Source organism: Brachyistius frenatus, unplaced genomic scaffold (genome assembly GCF_029030835.1).
Source record: "Brachyistius frenatus isolate BFR_SWC_R1_liver_20210118 unplaced genomic scaffold, ASM2903083v1 Contig_24, whole genome shotgun sequence".
Classification (NCBI taxonomy): domain Eukaryota; kingdom Metazoa; phylum Chordata; class Actinopteri; family Embiotocidae; genus Brachyistius; species Brachyistius frenatus.
The window spans coordinates 2,202,135-2,218,004 of record NW_027210623.1 but is presented as its reverse complement, the minus strand read 5'-3'; the positions used below and the strand labels follow the sequence as shown (position 1 = coordinate 2,218,004).

The window sequence follows — 15,870 nt, the reverse complement described above, 5'->3', positions numbered from 1 at the left end:
AAAAACAAAAAGGCTATGACATCATGCATTGGGATGTGGCCAGAGGTACCGCTCGATGGTTTGACCCCCCCCTCCCCCCCTCCCCCATGTTTGAACTATAAAAACAGCCAAATAATCTTTTACATACATGCAATTACTACGATACAACATAAAAGTATGTCTTCGTAAGAATATTTATTAAAACAATGAAAACTAATAGTCGAATGTCCAAAAAGTGTATTCTGAGTCGCGGCGCGGCGCACCGGTCAGCGAATCTAACGCACCCTTTTGTTGCCGCTTTGTATGAGGGCGGTGCTTAGCGGCGGGCGAGCAGCGGCGGGGCCTCGTCTTTGTGGTTGTCGAGAGAGAAGATGGCTCCCGTTCTGGAGAAACAGCTCCCGGGCGCAGCTGGGGCAGAAAATAACAACGAAGAGGAAGAAGGACAAAACCTTTGGCAAGTTCTGCAACTCTTTTTTTTTTTTAATTTATTTTTTTTAACACGACTTCACGCCTTGTCGAAGAGCCCTTCTCGGGGGGGGAGAAGCGCAGCCGCCGCCGCGGTTCTGCTTTGTCACCGCCGGCTGCTGCCTCTCCGACACCGGCCACCCGGCTAGCAGTCACGTTAGCAGGTCAGCTAGCCGCTGATTAGCCGAAGCTGCGTTGTAGTTTAACCTGGTGAACTTGTTCGTCGGCGAGTTTTTTGTTTGTTTTTTGTTTTAATAAACACAGTAAATGTTGTCGAGCGAGTCCCGAGCTCCAGAGAGCCTTTCGGAGTCCAGCGGGGGCTTTTTGACAGTTCGTGACCAAAACGAGAGCTGCAGGCTCCTTTTATGAAGGGTACAGCCAGCTAACTGGAGCGGTAACAAGCTAGCCGACAGCGTAACCGATTAATCGAAACGTGTTGAAATAATAATATCGGTTTTATGAAGCGTGGGTCATTATCTGTTATTGCTTTAACTTGTCATGTTTTCATGGATTCAGATGAGCTACTTAATTCTAACGCGCCGGTCAAGTGGAGAGGATTTACCATTTCCTGTTTTTTTTTTTTTGTTGTTGTTGTTGTCGTGGACTCGTCACCGGGCCAACAACAAAGTAACGGTTAACGTCAGCTGACCGGCCGCTGTTTGATATCCACTTCTGTTTCCGGATGCGGAGCTGTCAGTGTGATCTAAGTCACACGTGACATCGGCCTGTTTTTCTTATAAAGTCTCGTTCCTCTTTTAGGACCTCAATACTGAGTGAAGTTTCCACCACATCGAGTTCAAAGTTGCCATCAGGAAAAAACATCCTGGTATTCGGTGAGTATTGGTTATAACACCACAGGTGTGAAAGTCGGTGTTTCTGCTGTGTGTTTGTGGGGCTCGACCCAAAGAGGAGTGGACGGACACAAGGGAATCACTGCATATTTAAATGTCTCTAATTATTCAACAATCCGCAATTTCAGCTGAATAGTTTCCCACGTTTTTTTTTTTTTTTTTTTGATCCGAAGACATAATGAACACAACATTAATGAGAAGTGGTTTTGGGCGGGGTGGTGTTTATTTGGGATGGGCCCAAAACTGTGAGAAACACCGCTTTTGATGGAGATGATTTGTGTGACAGTGTGCCCTTTCTATGCATTTGAATGAATGTGTCCGGATATGCTTTCCTAGTACAAAGGAGTATTAAAGCGAATTATTTATTGTCACATTGGTACATCATACAATTACTGTTGTTTAAGATGTCATTATAAATAAAATATCTTGCAGGTGAGGATGGATCAGGAAAATCAACACTCATGGCCAAACTTCAAGAAGCTGAACACAACAAGAAAGGCAGGGGGCTGGAGTATCTGTACTTAAATGTCCACGATGAGGAGCGGGATGGTGAGTTCACCTCCAGCAGCTTTTCTGTAGATGTAGCCTCGGCAATATAACAGTGCTTTCAAACGGTAACGGTATTGCTTCTATTTACCTGCTTCTTTCTTCTTCTTCTTTTTTTTTTTTTTTTTGCAGACTTTACTCGCTGTAACGTCTGGATCCTGGATGGGGATCTATACCACAAAGGCCTTCTTAAGTTTGCGGTTACCACTAAGTCACTACCCGACTGTCTAGCCGTGTTTGTTGCGGACATGTCGCGGCCCTGGACCATTATGGAGTCGCTGCAGAAGTGGGCCAGCGTGCTACGTGACCATGTTGACAAGCTCAAGATTCCTCCAGAGGACATGAGAGAATTGGAGCAGAAGAGTAAGTCGTGGTTGACTTTCTGCACCCACACTTGACTAACTTTGTGGATGTTATCAAAATGAAACATCAGTTTTAACACAGCTTTGATTATGTGAGCACTGATAGTGAACACCAGGCTTTTATTTTGAAAACGTAGCTCCTGTTTGTGGAAGTTTATTCTTGCTGGATATTTAACCATGATGAGTCACATTTTCAGAGGTCAAGGGTACTTCTAAGATATCCGGTTTTTATTGTACGGTTCAGTAGTAGTCGAATTTCCCAGATTAGGTTATGTACATTTTTATCATACAGCTTGCTTCTTCCCTGGTTGACCATTCTTAATTGAAATTGAACATAAAATACTAAAACAGAATATTGAATTGAATTTGATGTATGGATTGATAACTGTGAGTTAAAATGCTGTAAGAGGTAGCATACATCTGAATGTGTCTTGGTTTTGTTAAAGTGGACCACAGATTGATGTAAAGTGTCTTTATGTCTTCAAAATGGAAACATCACATGCATACATTTTGCTGAATTGTCTATTAGAGGAAAGAGCTAAAAAGAAGCAGTACACAGCAAAGGTGCCTGAAACATCCCAGAGTGGACACAATGGGAGTCTTGCATAATCAGCTCCAGACTCCTTGCTGACTGGCTGCTGGGAACAAGGAGAGCTTGGTTGCTGATTTGCATGGCAGACGAACACTGTGTAACATTACACATGGTCATGGATCCTCAGAGAGGCCCATGATCCTCAGCTGTGTGCTCTGGCTGGAGGCAAGTTCTGCAGATCAATGAGGGTGATGTACTCGGATGTTGTTCCCTTGTTAATTTTAGAACTGGTCATCGCTCACTTATGAACAGTACTTTTGTGTTTGGAAAGATTGTTGCTCTTTAGAGGAGTTAGTTCAGCCTGCAGGGCTGTGCAGAAGCTTCTTGTCTGCCTCAACACTTATTACTCTTAAAAGTCTGAGAGAACTTTGCACAGAGAAGTCTAATTGTTTAATGACTGCAGGTGAATTTGACAGCACAGGTTCAACATATAACACGCCCGTACGGAGACGAGTGCGAACAAGTAGTCTGCTGCAAAATCTGTGAAGGAAAAATGAAGCTGTTCACCAAGTGGTGACAAAAGCACTCCTAACTACAAACACTTTTGGGTATAAGGAGTTAGGATTGGTTCTCATTTTGAACTTGCTGTGCTAATCTCCTTCACTTCAAGTAGCTGTGTTTGTTAACATTGACAGATACAATGCAGCGTAGTTTTCAGTAGATCTTAGCTTGAGCCTTTGTTTGCTTGGAAATGTTGTTGTTTGATTGTCAGTACTCTAAAAGTTTTTTTTTTTTAATCTTTACAATTTGGTCTGTTTTTGAAGCTTAACTTTAGGTTTGTCAGATTTCCTGAGAGTTCCTTCTACTTTCTCTCTTTGGCCAAATGTTTAGACTCCACCCATTGACATGGTCGGACATTCAGTTGAGCCGAGTCTGTCATCCTGTTAAACTGTCTTTAAGCATGTCAGTTCTAATTAAAGTAGCAGATTGGTGAGACCCAGTCAGATCATGTATTTGTGGACATGAGTGTGTAGTGACTGAGATGAGCTGACAGACTGGAAGTGTGTCTGAGTGGCTTTTGTCCAGAGAGTGTTGCAGGCATCTTGCATCATGGCTCCCTCCCCTCCTACAGCAGCGCCAGGAAAAGGAAAGGACGTAAGCTGAGTTGGTCTGATTTCAGTCAGTGGGCTGGACGTTCTGAGTCCTGCTGTGCTGTAACTGAAGTAGGTTGGTTCCTGGAGTCGTCTCAGGCCAAATTACAGGATCAACCCACTGCTGCTACTGCATGTTGAATGAGAAATATTTGACTCAGTGGCTTGTGTGGAAGTTATGAGACAATCATTTTCTTAGCCACAGTTTCTGTAGCTAGTCTGTGAAGGCAAACATCTGGACTGCTTTGTTTTGAAGCAGTATTATTAAGTAGTAAACAGTTTAAAATGCAAAACTTGAGTTTGCCTTAAAACAGCAAAAAGACTCAAATTTGCTTATTAAACACAGAGTTGGCCAGAAAAGACTTTTATTGACATCAGGTCCAGTCCTTTGTTTCTATAAAGTATATATATTCTTCGAGGTACGTTTGCTAAGGAAAGAATATTTATTTTATTGAAGGCTGAGAAGTCAGCGCCGATGTATTTTGACCTCACCTTTGTTTGTGGAGCAGATAAGTAGGTCCTAGTGGGGCAAAGTCTGTCTGTGGATTTTTTTTTGTTTCATTTTAAAGTGACACTCGGTGCTCAATCTCTTTTTAACATCCTTTACTCACCCCGTGCTGGTTTTAAATCATGGTGAACACACGTGTCAAAGCTACTAAACCAACCACACAATCCACTGCTTCCTCAGACACTGCTGTGGGGGAGACAAGGCCCCAGGGTTACTACTGAAAATAATGTTGGATGTGTTTGTTAGTAGATACTATAATCTTTCTTAAACAGGTTTTTTTCTGACCAGTCAAAATACGGCTTTATCTAAAACACCGTCAGTAAAGTGAACATTGTTATGTTTTGATTAACGCTTTATTTATCAGGTCTCCTGTTTGTTTCCGTTCAGTATTTCCTAGTTTTGTGCCACATCTACAGTCATTGTTTCCTGTGTGGCTCCATGTCTATGAAACAGAAAGGATGAGATGAAGGTCTCGCTGCTTTTAGCGGCCATTCCCTTTTTTTCTGTTCGGTGTCAGTCTTTGTACTTTATATATCTGCATTTAAGCTTTGGTTGGGTAAAAAAACAAAACAAAAAAATATCCAGAGTTTTTCATAAATCCTCCTTTTGGATGGTGTTAAATCTGCATGTAATTACTGTCCATGTGCCTTAATGTACATACTTGAGCCTATTTGTGCATATTTGCTGGATTTGTGTAATCCTGTATCTCACGAGGGGTTCTCTTTAGATTGCTTAGAGCACCACTTCTTGTCCCATGTACAAAATCCCATGTCTGGAAGGAAAAGGGTTGACTCAAAACAGCAACTCAATTTGGCTTTGTGGGTGTCCCTGACTGCATTCTCAAAGCTCCTAAGGAAGTAGGCCAAAGCTTCCTGCACATAACCCCACCACCCCCACCGCCTCACATTGCAGCTTTGTGAATGTCTGGACAGCTGAACAACAGAAGCATGAAGGATGCCATTTATTTATCTTTTTCTACTTTATACCCAAACCCTGTAAAATAACTGTGGAAATGTAACATTATCTTTCAGTGATATTACACTGTACACATACAGCAATTACTTGTTGTACATACATTTAAATTTGGAAAGTCACTGGGCAGAAGCTGTCATTTTGTAATTTGCCAGTCAAGTGACATTTATGTGGTGTTGACGCTATGATCTAATCTGGGGGACAGACTGTATTTTAAGGCTGTGCACAGCAATCAAAGCTGCTCTATGAAACCAGGTTTATAGTTCTGCATCATGGTGTTGCAGAAGCCCCAAGTGTGTCAGTAGGTTCACCAAAGGTACCAGCAAAGATCACGTGGCCCTTAAAAAATAACATGTGGGAGCTACAGAGACACTAAAGACAGACCATCAGAACTTTTAAGGTCAGCTCTGGGTTTTTGTGTTATCCATATTTTTATTTGCACATCATTTACTTTGTATACATTTTGCTTTTCTGTTGTATTCTGAAAGAGAGTTATTCTGTTTTTATCTTATTATTGTAATGAAATTGAATGCATTTAAAAGTACAGACAAGCTGATACCAATTGTTGAAAGAAGGGCATTTTTATTTTGTTGCAAGGAGGAGAGAGTCAGGTTGACCCTGCTCCTCATGACCACTGTTGGTTCAGATCTTTATTTCTGCTTACTGGAACTGGATGAGATCTTTTATATATATATATATATATTACATTTGACATAAAAAAACTTTTGTATTAAAAAATACACTTAAAAAAAACAACCAACTCATTTATTGTATAAAAACTGTGGCATTAAAAGCGGGTGAAAAAGCTTATGGCCATGATGACTAAGCCTATAAGACAAAGCATGATCATTAACCAGAGAGGAGAAAGGGCGAGGCAGATAAAGATATTGGAAACTGAACTAATCTTCATTTTTCCTTGTTCACTAATCTTTAAGTTGTTTTGTGTTTCCCCTAGTGGTGAAAGCCTTCCAAGAGTACACGGAACCAGAGGATGCCTCCCCATCCTCCCCACAGCGACGGGCCCCACCAGCAGGGGAAGACGAGGCCATTGTGTTACCACTTGGGGACAACACACTCACACACAACCTGGGCATTCCAGTGCTAATAGTTTGCACAAAGGTACAGTAAACCCTTCTTTAAGTCCAAAAGGTATTATGTGTGAAGCCCTAAACTCTTGTCTAAACACAACTGGTGTTTTTGCGTTGCTATAAAAGGTCTACTAATCGATCAAAGTTTTTCAGAGATGTCTTTGGTAGGACATTTGTAAGGGTGGAATACTTAATCATGGCTGCAGGACAATAATATTGTTCCTTTGGCTACACAAGACAACAACCTCTGCTAACACAAAAAGTTGGTTGCTGTTTGTATGCGTGTCCATGCAGCCGCTACAGTTTTTTTTTTTTAAAAGAATTATACCTGCAATCTGTTTTCATGACAACAAGCCGTCGCTTTCTGCTCAGAGGGTTTTTGTCCATTTGCTTCAAAGAGCTCCTCAAAGTGCTGTTACTTCAACAACAACCTCAGAAAAGTCCAGAGATATTTTCAGACCATGGGTTTGGAACCACCTACAGTCGTGATCCATAGATTTTCTAAACTATCTTTTACAACCCCCTTCTGGCCAGTAGATGCGTACGTCTCCAACTAGCCTTTGGTTGCCTGAGACAAACAAAGTCTTCTTTAACAACCAGACAGCTGCCCTCACTCCTGGTTTCATTTGATGGGTTCTTGAAATGCCAACAGGGTGAGCAGGTTGACCCTATATAGAGTCCATCCTTCCCCCACTGATACATTAACGTTAACTTATATATATGCTTTTACTTTTATGTTGCGCTTTGTGAGGCAGTATCCTCTAATAAAAAGCTGCCATTATACTTGCTAGTTAACCCCCCCCCTCCCCCGGGCTAAGACTGTGCTAAAAGGTACTGCACAGTCGTCAGCAGAGCTTCACATGGTAGTTGTGACTAGAAAATGGTGAATGTCCCCTTTTTTTTCTCTGTATAGAAAAAAACCTGAATCAGCTTGGTAGAAAAAGTCTTTGTTTAAGACCCTTCTTTGTAGTTTACCACTTCATCTTAGCAATAGATACTTAAAAAAACGTGAAATGTTCTGACTTCTTATCATGTTTCTGATGCTCCACAACCACTTCAAACCCTGAGGGAATGTTTCAGTAGGCAGCACACATGAAAATGTTGTCTGAGAGCTTTCCAATTGCAAATTTGCACGCCCTCGCCCCACCCCGCCCTACCTCACTCACCTGCTGTCACTGTCAGCACCAGATAACTTTCGGTGGTTGCCCAAACGCTCGTCACCAGGCAGACTGATATCACAAACAACAAGAAAACAGTTGGTCTGTTCATCTTCTGCTTATCAGAGTTCCGTCTTACTGACTGAAAAGCAGCATGTAGAATATAGACAGCCCTGAAGGCTGAATGTATCGATGTGTGTGTCGCCTGTGTCTCTCCTCGACAGTGGGAACATTTTATTGTCTCTGTCACTAAAATATTTATCTCTCTGCCTCTTTTACTCTTTCGTTCTTCAGTGTGATGCAGTCGGCGTACTAGAGAAGGAGCATGACTACAGAGAGGAGCACTTCGATTTCATCCAGTCCCACATCAGGCGGTTCTGCTTACAATGTATCCTTTCATGCATAATGGTCTGTAACTGTATCACAGTGCTCGTTATATTTATAACATGGACTGTTCAAACAGAAACGGGTCATATTTCAGTTCCTTTTTTATTTTTTTTTATGTTATAGCCCTTGATATTTATTTTCAATCTACCATCTACGAAGTTGCCCAAACAACTGCTCAGTTGCCTTAACTGAATTAAATAGATGGAGCTGGCCTGATCTATACGTCAGTCAAAGAGGAGAAGAACCTGGGCCTGCTTTACAAATATATAGTACATAAGTTGTATGACTTTCAGTTCATCACACCTGCCTTAGTGGTGGAGAAGGATGCAGTGTTCATGTAAGTGAAGCTGGAGATTTGCACATTTTTTTTTTTTTTTTTTCAGTTCATCATGGTTTCACTGCTGTCTCAAAAAGGACTGTCATAATTATAACATTTATGTTACTGTTTCTAACCACACAATGTGTGCGTTGCCCTCTTTGTGTCAGATGTTGTGGCACACCAAAAACTTTTTCTCATTTTTATTCCAAGGAAGTATTCACTAATGTACAACAGATTTTCATTCCACCCACTGCATGTGAACGGCCTCTTCCTTCCTTCTTAGTCCGTCTGGATGGGATAATGAGAAGAAAATTGGGATTTTGCATGAAAACCTCACAACAGTCAAACCTGAAGATCCATTTGAAGATTTTATCACAAATCCTCCAGTACGAAAGGTATGGCAATGTAAATAAACTTGAAGGTTAACATCAAAACATTACAGCAGTAAGTATTTCAGAGCATATTTCCATTGAACTCTTAAGTCTCCTCTTATTTTGAATAGCTTTCTTTTTCTGCTTTGTTCTTCCTCACAGTTGGTTCATGACAAAGAGATAAATGCCGAGGACGAGCAGGTGTTCCTGATGAAGCAACAGGTATGTGTCCGTCTTTGTTGTGGATTTTAGGATTTCTGTAAGCAGCTGCTGAGATTGTGACAAAGATACATTACAAAAACTACAAACAGATTTGGCTAAAATGTGGTGAACTGCTTGATTAAAGGACCAGGTTTTTTTGTGGTGATCATGAATGGCCATTTTTGCAAACAAATTTGTATATTGCACTCGTGTGTCATGACGAGTAACATTACTTCCTATTTTTTAGCTAAATAAACTAGGAAGGCCAGTTTAAAAAAAAAAAAAACCTAAGCTTCCACTTTGCACTTTAGAGGATTGTCCATATTGTTTGTTTAGGTTTCTTTGCATCAAGTTCAAATGAGTTTTTTTTTTTTTTTTCCAGGAAGTGAATCGGTTACTGTGAATATATAAAAACTTATTGTTGGAATTATAAGTCACATCTAAAGCAAGCCATTCACTGTGAACTTTTTTTTAAAATTTTCTTTACAGTCTTTGTTATCAAAGCAGCCAGCCACACCAACAAGAGGAGCAACAGTAAGTGTCCTCAGATCCCTCGAATGTGGAATCTTAAGTAATAGATGGATTTATTTTTTCAATTTGGCACATTATATTTGTTGTTCTAGACAGACAAACGTAACTGTTCTGGTTTCTGTGTCTCAGGAGTCTCCAGGACGGACAGCTTCAGGGTCTCCCAGGCCTGCGGGTCGCGCCGGCCAACCAACTGTAACCAGCGGCTCACCGATGGCTGCCGTCAAAAAGCCTGACCCCAACATGAAAGGTAAGGGAATTTATTTTTAAGTGCCTAGTTCGGAGAGTTTGTTCAAGGGACTTGCACAGTCCTTTTCTGTGAATTCAGGATTCTCTTTCACCATCTATATTCATCATTGAAACCAGTGTTTGGACCCCCCAAAACGGCTTTGATTGCAGCCCTTTCCATTTATCTTTGATCTTTCAGCTGAGCAAAGTTTTCCTTTAGTGATGCACCACTGCCCCCAAGAGGTAACACTAGAATAATTCATGCACCAGTGGGTTCCTGTACATCTCCTGTGCTGGCCAGAAGAAGGAAGAAATAGTCAATTATTAAATGCTTGTGTATTCTAACTTTAAAAAAAAAAAACAAACAAACAAAAAACACTTTTTACTAGATTTAATAGAAGTGTTATAATCCTCATTGGTTGTGGTTTTGGCTCGTGATGCCAGTGGAGTTAAAGTTTCATACTTTAAAGGATTTTTGGGCTTTTTTTTTTACTCTGAATAAAGAAACTTAGAGCTCACAAAGTAAAGTTGTCTGTGTTTGTAGCAGCGTATCAACACATTGTATCCTGATAAAGGACATATTGGGAAGTGTTTCTCTATTAATATCAAAGATCTACAGAGAGAGGGTGTTATGAATGCTCGACCCCACCACATGATAGGAGTTAGAGATTTTGTCTTCAACTTCAGGAATAATATATGTGTATTTGGAAAGAAGTAATTGAAGCTACCCCAGAGTACTAACTTGGCATGATACCATGAGGTGATGTTAACGATTAAATCAAGATAACATATAAATCATCAGCCTGTGTTCTCAGCGGTCTTAGTTTGGAGAAGGTATCCAGCTGCTCAGTAATTAAGTGTAGTACGTGAAAGCTTGTATCAAGTAAGAATGTGTAAAAGTTATTCATTAAAAAGGTGTTTTCTCCATCCAGCTTTCTTTGATAAGAAATTCAGATTTGATTAATGCAGAGGTATTTCTCCTGCAGCGGGGGCTGCCAATGAGGGAGTGCTGGCTAACTTCTTCAACAGTCTGTTGAGTAAAAAGACCGGAGCCCCGGGGAGCCCAGGAGCTGGAGCAGTTGGAGCTGGCGTGCAAGGGTCCGCCAAGAAAACAGGTACAACCTTTTATTCCAGTGGTTTCACCTCTGATGTCAGTGAAAATGACAGCCTCACGTTTTTAAAAAACCTTCTTTCTTACAGGTTGTCAGTTTTTACCAAAGCAGTTATAAAGGAAAATGAGTGTTGTAGAGTACAGCATCGTGCACATTTAGATTCATCTCAGAGCACACGGTTAGAAGTTAGAAAACAAGGCCTTTGTTGTTAGAGACCATTTTGCTGTCTGGAGTTTTATCTCTACAGTCTGAGTGAGAAGGTTAAAAGAAAAGTTGTCCTCTTTGACTGAACTTCTGACAGCTGAGGAAACTTGTGACAGGCCTGTATGAACCAAACCACCCTTCATAAGTGCCCCCATGAAACTAAATGTCACTCACACCATGCCATATCCCACAGCTCTGCTGCTTAACTAATTTACCTCTTGTTCTACTCGAGTAACCTCAGCTGTTGTGCATGTCAACAGTTGTTATTAGTTTTGTTTTTTAACCTAGATACTGTTTGTGAAATCGGTGAATGTACGGAGCGAAATGTTGAAGAAATGATCGCATAACTCATCTGTCTGCCTGTGACCACTGACATGTACCTTTGCTTCTGGCACTGAGCATTGTAAACATCTCGGAGACCCAGCTGAAAGGATAACGCATGAGCACATGGTCCCTTTGTCTCATGACTCATTTTGCATGTGTGTGTTAACCATGGCAACAAGCCGCCAATCACCAGCATGGAAACGCATCGCCATCCAACCCCCATCCATCTGCTTGCTGCCCATAGAAAACTGTTCATTTATGAACACACACAGAAGCTACAGGAGATTACTTTTGGGCTTTGTCTCCTGTTTTTTCCAAGGGCAGAAGCCGGGTTTGACTGATGTCCAGGCTGAGTTGGACAGGATGGCTCGCAAACAAGACTCCATGGTTTCAGCTAACAACATACCACCGCCGACAGAGAACGAAGCGTGAAGGCAACAAAAACAGCTGCATCGTCCACTGCGTTAATACTCTGGAAAAACATATATGTACATGTGAGCATAAAAAAGAAAAAAAAGAAAAAAAAAATTGACCAAATTCCCAACACCTATATCAGTCAGCACACACAGTGGTTTCACCAAATGAGGTTCAGATGCTATCAGATGTTTTGGTGAGATGGGAAGAGAGCGAGAGAGAGAGAGAGAGAGAGAGAGAGAGAGAGAAAGAAAGAAAAAAAAAAAGAAAGAAAGAGAGAGAACAGAGACGGAGCTGTTGATGAGATGAGAGGTGCTGAAGGCTTGGCTTTATTTCTGTCCTCTCTTCCACTGTTAAATGTTATTTTGTGAGGGATGTCAGTTTATGGAAAAGTGTGCACGCTCCCCGGCAGCCACCCCGATGTGCTGGGCTGCGGGCCCCCCAGTTTCTGGGGCAAAACTCTCCTAGTGGGTTCAAGGAATGGTAAATGTATACTGGTCCTGTGGCCTCTGGTTCATGGGAGGAATTTGGTTGCGATTGGAAAGCTATTTAAACAAATCTATTCATTGAGAAAAGTAATTGAAATACTTGCACAAAAAAATGTTGGATATGATGCTGATGTATTTATACAAAGTTCCTCCTTTTTTATTTTATTTTGTGCACCATTTATTGGTTTAAGGAAACATTCATCTGTATCACATGACGTGTTAAAATGCCATTGACATCATGACACTAATATGACATGTCCACTTAGCTGATAGCGTATCATAATTTTCCCTAGTCATCTCGAAGGATTCTGTAAATATACATAATAAAAAAAAAAAAAATATTCAGGTTAACTTGATTTTTGTATAAAATGCATTTCTGTCCAAATTCTGAAAATAGCTTCTTCGACTAAATGCGACTGGTTGGGATTTGAGAGGCTTCGAGGTTGCAGCAGAATTGCTTCTTTAGCTACTGGTGTGTATATTTGGGGGAGGGGGGAGGGCAGCATCTTTCCTACTGTAACTCCTAAGTGCCTCGCACAGTTAGCTGTTTGTGTCATAGTAGAGGTGCTTGTCTGCGCAAGAGGAAATGCACTGTAGCACCATCGGTTAAAAGGTTGTTTGTCCACTTCTTGTCATCCAAATAATTTATTTCGTTTTACATTTTTGTTAATGTACAACAAGCCTGTGGTCTCTGTTATTTTTCAGAAATACGATTTCTGTGGCCTAGTTGATAGTGTTTAATAGATTGAATGCCTTCAAACAAACTGTAAAGGCTGCTAATATTAAGAAGAAACCACATGATGGAACTTTTTGAGTTCCCCCTGACTTGCTGTGGTTGAAACCACTCGTTTTGCAGCCAAAATACACAACTATTTGCTGTGGTTCGTACAAAATGAGATATTGTATCCTCCAGTGTTTGACATCACTGTCCTTTGGTTTCTCATGTTTTATTCACACTGTACTTCGCATGTCAGTTAAAACATTCCCAGTTTCTACATGAAGTAGCTGTAGAAACATCCCTGTAGGAAACCTGTTTGTCCAGTCAGGTCTTTTTGTCTGGCCCTTTTTTTTAGTGCCCTTTAAAATGACAACCTTTGCCTTCAATGTACAGCTAACAGTTTGTCTCGCTCTAGGCACCCTGCCTTCACAGGAATGCTCTTTACTCATTTGTGTCCTTAAGGGGTTGCTTAATTGTCTCATGTCATTTCTATTATTTTTAATTAAAGCAATTATACTGTACCATATCAAATAATCTGTAATAATATTTATGGTTTCATGACACCGTGATCAGAATTAATTAAGTGCACATTGTCATTCTTAAGTCTGTTCGCAAGATCCTACTTAATCCTATGGATAGTGTACATCGGTAGCTTTTACAGAATTAATGGCAAGTCTGAGGAGAGTAGCTATTTGCTATTCCAATAATGTCAAAAATAAATGGAACCTGGAGTGAATTGGGACATGGAACCAAAGATGCATTAATCTCTATTTTCTGCGTTTGTAGTCGGTAGACATCCATAAGATTAACCAGTAGCCTTTTTTTTTTTTGTCCTGTGTTTGCATGGAGCCCTTGCACTCCAAACATCAGACCTGCCTTGTTTTGCATAACACTGTAAAATAGTAGAAATGGCTACTCAAGTCTGTCGGGACAGAAACAACCATACTTGTGTTACAGTAGGTTTTGGTAATTTCTCTGAACTGCTCTACAAATATATTGCCATTTGGGTTTAACATTTTTTTTTTTTTTTTGCTCTGTAAGGGAATGACAACAAGTCTGTTTTATCCATTTGTGAAAATGATGGATTTACTTTGATCAAAATGAAGCTTTTATTCGTTTTGTTTTTTTGGTGACCGGGTGGAATGTGAACCTGAGGGTTGTTTTGCTGAAGGGGATGGAAAACAATTTAAGAGCAGCCGGGAGCAGCACCCTGCCACATGTTGAAATAAGCACTTTTCCTTGGACACTTATATTAGTTCCCTGTTTCTACAGTTAAATATACACAATGCATATTTTCTTTTGCCTTGCCATTTTAGAGCATTTAGTAATGAACCAATAGGTTAACATACACAGTAAATATGCATTATTTACCTGCATTTGCTCCCGAAGCTATTAAAGGAGCCTCTGGTGGCGATTCATGGAATAACCCCTTCAAATTTAATATCAGTCTTGTAATCGTTTTCATGACACCTTTGCTATGGATGTTTTTGGCACATCTTGAAGGAGATAAACCCAAAACAATGTCCATTAATTTTCAGGTTTGTCCTTTTTGCTCATGACTTGTCCCCTTGTTTGTGTTTATATCCCCCTTGAGCCTGTTTTTTTGTTGTTGTTGTCAAATGTTGTTTTTGCCCCTGTTTACAAGGCTTTTCAAAATGTCACTAACCTCATTGATTTCTGTTGAGAATCCGTGGCCACACTTGTTAAATTTGGCATTTAGCTGAGTGGAATGAAGTGCTCTCATGCTGCTGGGTTTCAAAGTTGCACTTGCTCTTTGTAAAGATTGGATGTTACTCCCAGAATTGAATAATGAACCGTTGTTGTAACTTTTGTACTCAAATGTCAGTTGTAAGCGACTGCCTCTTCACCTTTACTGAATTGCCTTCGACCACTATCGACAGTCTACTATGAGACTCTGAGCTTCTGCTTCCAGTCCTTTTGTATTCAGGATATCAAGACATTGTAAGCACATGGCTGGCTGCATTTTTGTGTCCTGGAAATAATTCAGAAGTTTGATTGTATGTCTTTAACACAATTCTGTAGCCTTTAAGCTGCCATGTGGATTCTAGCTTCTTACGCCGACAAAGATAAGATAAATGTTTATCAGACCCCTGGCTTCAATAAAACCAAGAATCCAAAGTTTGGTTGAGTTTCACATGTTTGTGTCTCTTTATACTAGATTTGATTTTTCTTGTGACGTCATAACATTTTACCACTTTAAATTACAAACAGAAACAATAACACATGGCATATTGCTTACCATTATACATCCCCGTTTCTAAAAAAGTTGGGACGCTGTGTAAAATGTAAATAAAAACAAATACAATGATTTTTAAATATCATAAACCCATATTTCATTGCAAATAGACCAAAGACAATGTATCAAGTGTTGAAATGGAGAAATTGTATTGTTTTATGAAAAATAAGTGCTCTTTTTGAATTTGATGACAGCAACATGTAAATGTAGAAATAGTGCAACAATCTAAGAATAATGTTCGTCAATGTAAAAATTTTAAGAATTTATTTGAGGTATTTTATCATCTACAATACTTAATATCATTCAAAGAATCTGGAGAAATCTTGTACACAAGGGACAAGGCTGAAAACCATTAGAGGATGGCTGTGATCTTTGAGCCCTCAGACAGCACTGCATTCAAAACGGACACAAATCTGTTGGGGAAATCACTACATGGGCTCAGGAACACTTTTGAAAAAACATTGCCTGTGAACACAGTTCAACGCCACATCCACTAATGCAGGTTAAAACTCCACCATGCAAAGAGGAAACCAGATAGAAACATGATCCAGAAACACCGCTGCCTTCTCTGGACCTGAGATCATTGAAGATGGACTGAGGCGAAGTGGAAAACTGTCCTGAGGTCTGATGAATCAAAATTTTTTTTTTTTTTCTTTCTGAATCATGGACACTGCATCCTCCAGGTTAAAGAGGAGAGGGACCATCCAG

The 15,870-nt window shown here is 40.3% G+C and overlaps 1 protein-coding gene across 2 annotated transcripts; it reads left to right on the top strand.

Moving 5' to 3' along the window:
• Positions 1–304: 304 nt before the first annotated feature.
• dync1li2 (dynein, cytoplasmic 1, light intermediate chain 2) lies at positions 305–15,049 on the top strand. 2 transcript variants are annotated; one of them, XM_069697727.1, is made up of 13 exons: positions 305–433; positions 1,204–1,277; positions 1,728–1,844; positions 1,974–2,204; positions 6,322–6,485; positions 7,906–7,999; positions 8,200–8,335; positions 8,601–8,712; positions 8,851–8,910; positions 9,379–9,423; positions 9,550–9,667; positions 10,632–10,760; positions 11,605–15,049. In XM_069697727.1, the coding sequence occupies exons 1-13, from the start codon at positions 351–353 to the stop codon at positions 11,715–11,717; spliced, it is 1,476 nt and encodes a 491-aa protein (XP_069553828.1). In that variant the 5' UTR covers positions 305–350; the 3' UTR covers positions 11,718–15,049. The 2 variants fall into 2 exon arrangements, with proteins under 2 accessions (XP_069553828.1, XP_069553829.1); XM_069697728.1 differs by having other exon boundaries at positions 11,610–11,718.
• Positions 15,050–15,870: the final 821 nt, after the last annotated feature.

Excerpts from the sequence above, each read along its gene's own strand:
- dync1li2 (XM_069697727.1), top strand. The coding sequence starts at position 351 with ATGGCTCCCGTTCTGGAGAAACAGCTCCCGGGCGCAGCTGGGGCAGAA. Across the intron at positions 434-1,203 it reads GAAGAAGGACAAAACCTTTG|GACCTCAATACTGAGTGAAG; the intron begins GCAAGTTCTGCA and ends TTCCTCTTTTAG. Across the intron at positions 8,713-8,850 it reads CAAATCCTCCAGTACGAAAG|TTGGTTCATGACAAAGAGAT; the intron begins GTATGGCAATGT and ends TCTTCCTCACAG.